The sequence below is a fragment of the Pteropus vampyrus genome, unplaced genomic scaffold (genome assembly GCF_000151845.1).
Source record: "Pteropus vampyrus isolate Shadow unplaced genomic scaffold, Pvam_2.0 Scaffold17, whole genome shotgun sequence".
NCBI lineage: Eukaryota > Metazoa > Chordata > Mammalia > Chiroptera > Pteropodidae > Pteropus > Pteropus vampyrus.
In genome coordinates, this window is record NW_011888798.1 from 10058917 (window position 1) to 10063509 (window position 4593).

The 4593-nt window shown below is 37.3% G+C and overlaps 2 protein-coding genes across 2 annotated transcripts in view; one reads left to right on the forward strand and one right to left on the reverse strand.

Moving 5' to 3' along the window:
* Positions 1–2234, reverse strand: part of ACMSD (aminocarboxymuconate semialdehyde decarboxylase) — a 57344-nt gene extending 55110 nt beyond the window's left edge. The window contains 1 exon segment of the mRNA XM_011354511.1: positions 2178–2234. Coding sequence (XP_011352813.1) covers positions 2178–2234 — 57 coding nt within the window.
* TMEM163 (transmembrane protein 163) overlaps positions 1–4593 on the forward strand; it is a 370074-nt gene that overhangs the window by 65546 nt on the left and 299935 nt on the right. The window lies entirely within an intron of this gene.

Sequence of the window (4593 nt, forward strand, 5' to 3'; positions counted from 1 at the left end):
TTAACTACTGTCGCTACTCACTTTACTCTGACCATATAAGCTGGAAATGGGAGAGAGGGAGAAGGATCACAGCACCATATAATGTTTTTATTTACCTCGCTCCTCCCAGTTTGAAAACACAGAACTGCTTTATACTGGTCGTTTCATCACTGGCTTGCCTACACTCAGATGAAAACTTCTGCTGTACAACAGATTCAAATGCTTGATTTGTGGGTTGGAAGCCAGGTTCTAATGACCCCACGATGGAGCCTTCAGTGGATTTGGGGAGTTGGAAGCAGGCCGGTGTCCAGGGAGACACTGGCGGGACAGAAGAAAGTGGGGACATCTCTTATAATAGTGGCATTCTCTTGGGCCAGCTCTTAGTTGGGTGTGGTGGTAGTGCTGGAGAGAGGTTATCACAGTCCCATGTCGCTCTGGGATCCTAGGCTTACTTCTGAGTCTCAGGTACCTCATCTGTCCATCAAGGTTAGTAATATAAATCCTATCTGCAATTCACAAGATTTTATGTAAATCAAATTATATATATAGATATATAAATATAGTATCTATCTATCTCCCTGGAAGTATAAGAGCATTTTGATTATTATTACTCTCATCTTCATCATCATCATTAGGTGTATCAGTTATCTGCTTGCAGCATGTGAAACTGCTAGATCGAAGCCTGGTATATCAGGACAAAATACCCCTCCCCTATTTTGAGGTGACAGCTGGAAGATAGGAAAGGGAGGTGGGATAAAGAGCCAGTAGAACATGTTCTGTGTGCTTGGGAAGTCTCCAGGGCACACATTTATGGCTATAGCCTCCTCATGCTCTGCATCCCTAAGCTACCTAAGCAGTTTTAACAATGTCTATATATATAATTTGTCAGCTCTTGGTGACCATTTCTCTGTTCAAACTGGAGGCAGGCTTTAGGGTGGGAGGCAAGAAATGAGAGTTGGGATTGTAGCACAGGATACTAGGCAGCATCATAGAGAAGGCAAAGAAAAGGCACTTTTTTAGGTTGCTCTGGATCTTCATCACTAACATTGTGAAGTGGTGTTTACACTTTAATAAAATATGATGAGGACAACAGTATTCAGAACAGCAAGTTCCCATGTAGGCACTTAGACTCCTTTCGGAGGAGCTAGTTTGATGGGATTAGCTTTCACTATGAGCTGTATTGGCAAGCCTTTCAGAGATGGTTCAGCATCATTTGTATTTTTCAATCTACAATGTGTACTACCCATCTTACCTAAAATACCAATGAACAAAGAAACAAGATGAACATTTTCCCAGGAGACAACAATGAGAAGAAAATAGGTTTAGGTACTTGCACAATGAACCACTATTTAATGAGAGTTTAGGTTAATTCATTTTTCCTTACATGGGATAAAAAAGATGAAACATCAGTGGTGTGAAAGTTCTAGAGAAGGCTGAAGATTGGCTTAAAGCTGACACTTAGCCTGAACAAAGCTCAAGCCAATTTTAAATTTCTTTCATGTTTCCCACCGTCCTCTTTTAGTATTCATTCAACGATTCTTAATGACGAGAGAAAATTTCCATCTTATAAGAAATACAGAGACTAGTCTTGAGAGACACTCATTGTGCAAAGGATTCATGTCATTTCCTCTAGGGTTTTTTTGATGTTCCTTCTTTCTCTCTAGTTCATAACAAGGATTTACAGCTTAAACAACATCAAAAAGGAAAGGTTTCAGACAGTGTCCTAAAATAGACTAAAAAAAAATTCCTCTACCTCTTGGTGCTTCTAAAACTTATTTTAAACATTTTGGATAGGAGATGTTTTAGAAATCCTGGAAACCTATCACGTTCTATTTTTTAATAGTCTCTTACTGGAAACTGTAACTTTGAATTCTGTTGGCACATATCTTCTCAGAATATGAGATTTAAATGGAAGTAGAACTGCCTGATTTAAATTGTCCAGAAAATTTAAAGAATGCTTAATTTAAGGGGAAAAGGGGGTTTTGAGAAAGTATTTCTTTGATCAATGTTCTTTCGAAATTAATATAAAAGTTATTTTAAAAAAAAAATTGGAAATCAGAGCTACCAAATAATTTTAAACCACTTCTGAAGCAGAGAAACTTAGCATCTAATTTACAAAAGAAGAGAGTTTTATAACAGAGGCTTTGAGAAGCCCCAGAGACGTTCCAGAAATAGTTCAGCAAATTAATCGCCCTTACCTTATTTAGATCTGGCCATTCTTTTGGTAGAATATGACTATGGATGTCAATTTTCATCTCCACAGGATCAGAGGAGAAGCACATAAGAAAAGAAGTTTTGTTATCAAGAGATCTCCATGAAAACCATGGAGTTAATTGATTTATTTTGTCCCTTTATGGCTACCCTCAGGCACTGGTCATCGACCTGCACGGCCCACTCTAGGTCCCTTGGAACTGCCATATTAAAGTTCAAACTTCTGTTTGTTATTATGTGTGAACTTTGCTTTGGGTCAACAACTGTGGTAATCAGGACTAAGCGCAAAATTAAAAAAAAAAAGGACTACTAAATGCTATGAGGTCAAACATATTACAGGCTGCTTTTAAGTCATTGCAGGCCCCAAATGGACTAATGTTTATTTTCAAATATTTCAATTTTTATCAAGATATACATAGTAAAAAATCAAATAATACACATTTAAAAATCAAGTAGTACAGAAGGTTTTTAAAGAAAAATAACCGATCCCTGACTCATCACTTATTACTCTTGGTTTCATTCCCCCGAAGCAAACAACTTTAACGTTTTTGTTTTGTTCAGTTAGTTACCCCCATGTCTTTAAACAATACTTAGCAGTTGTCTTGTTCATGAAAATTTGGCATGTCGAAAAGTTGTGGGGGAAGTTTTTTTAAATTTTTTATTAGAGTTTATTTGAGCCAAACTGACGACCTATGCCAGGGAGCAAGAAGATTTCAGTTGCTCTGAAGGGGAAGTTTTTAACTTTACTTTAAAATCATAGAAAGAGCCCTTTCATTATACATGTTTCCTCCATTGCCTTTTTTTTTTTCATTCGTTAATTCAGGCCTTTAACAAACATTTATTGAGAACCGCTACTTGCGGAGGATAAAGGTCGAATGAGATAAATTGATACACATGTTTTAATGGATAATTGTACACAGCTGTAAGTGTGGAGAGAAAAAAGAAAGTAGCCATTTCCATCAAGAGTTCTCAGAGCAATTTGGGGAGGGCTTCCATTGGAGCCTAAAGTGGGGCTCATGGTCATGCCTTAAAAGAGCTCGCAACAAAGCAGCCCTTTATTGTTCTATATTTACCCCCTTTCTATTCCTGGAAACCTTCAAATGTTCAAGGGATGCAGGGGCCTGGCAAGCCCTGAACCTACTTTTGGAAGCTTCCTTCTTCAGCTCACTATCCACAATACAGAGACTAAGTAGTTTTAAAAAGCCTTCCAACAAGGGTATTCAACTAGATTCTAGATAAGTTATAACAAATATTTTAAATGCTGCTCAGCTTGAAAGAAAATGAAATCCTCAAGATTATTTTTTTAAAAAAGGTTCGATGAGATAAAACTGAATGAAATGAGACTTAAACTAACCTGGAGGCACATACCAATACCTAGAGTCAGTTTAAGCACGTTTAGAGCATAGGAATATGAGCCAGGCACTGTTCCAAGCATTTTACTCACATCAGTTCATTTATTTCTCATAACAGTCCCGAGAGGAAAGAACTACTAATATCCATTTTATAGACGAGAAACTGAAGCACAGAGAAGTTAGGCAACTTATCCAAGTCACACAATAAGTGGTAGAGCTAGAATTTGAAACCAGGCAGTGTGGATGCAGCATCCTAGAGCTTTGAGGATTAAAATTTCACATGCAAGTGGTAGATCAAAACTCCGATTCCCTCATTAAGCTAGAATTCTATTAATATTATTATTATTATTATTATTATTTTATGACATTGATCAACAAAATCCCATAAGTTTCAAGTGTACAATTCAACAGTATGTTGTATATGTATTGCATTGTGTGTTCACCACCATAGTTAGATTTCTTTCTCTCACGAAATATTTGACCCCTTTTACCTCTATCTTACCTTTCTCCTCCCCTGCCCCTTCCCTCTGGTAACCACTAGTCCACTGTCCATGTCTATGAGTTTCTCTTTGTTCGTTTGTTGTTTTTAGATTTATATCCCACATATGAGTGATATCATACAGTTTTCAACTTTTTCTGTCTGGCTTATTTCACTTGGCATAATTATCTTAAGATCCATCTATGTTTTCACGAATGGCAGTATTTCATCTCTTCTTATGGCTGAGTCATATTCCATTCCACAGCTTCTTTATCCCGTCATCTATCATAGGACACTTTGGTTGCTTCCATGTCCTGGCCACCATGAATAACGCTGGTATTAACATCGATGTGCACATATATTTTTGGATAGATGTTTTCGAGTTTTTTGAGTAAATACGCAGTAGAGGGATTGCTGGATCATATGATAGATCAATTCTTAGTTTTTTGAGGACCCTCCATTCTGTTTTCCATAGTGGCTGTATTAATTTGCAGTCTCACCAGCAGTGTAAGAGGGTTCCTTTTTTCCACATCCTCTCCGACACTTGTTATTACTTGTCTTGTTGATTATAGC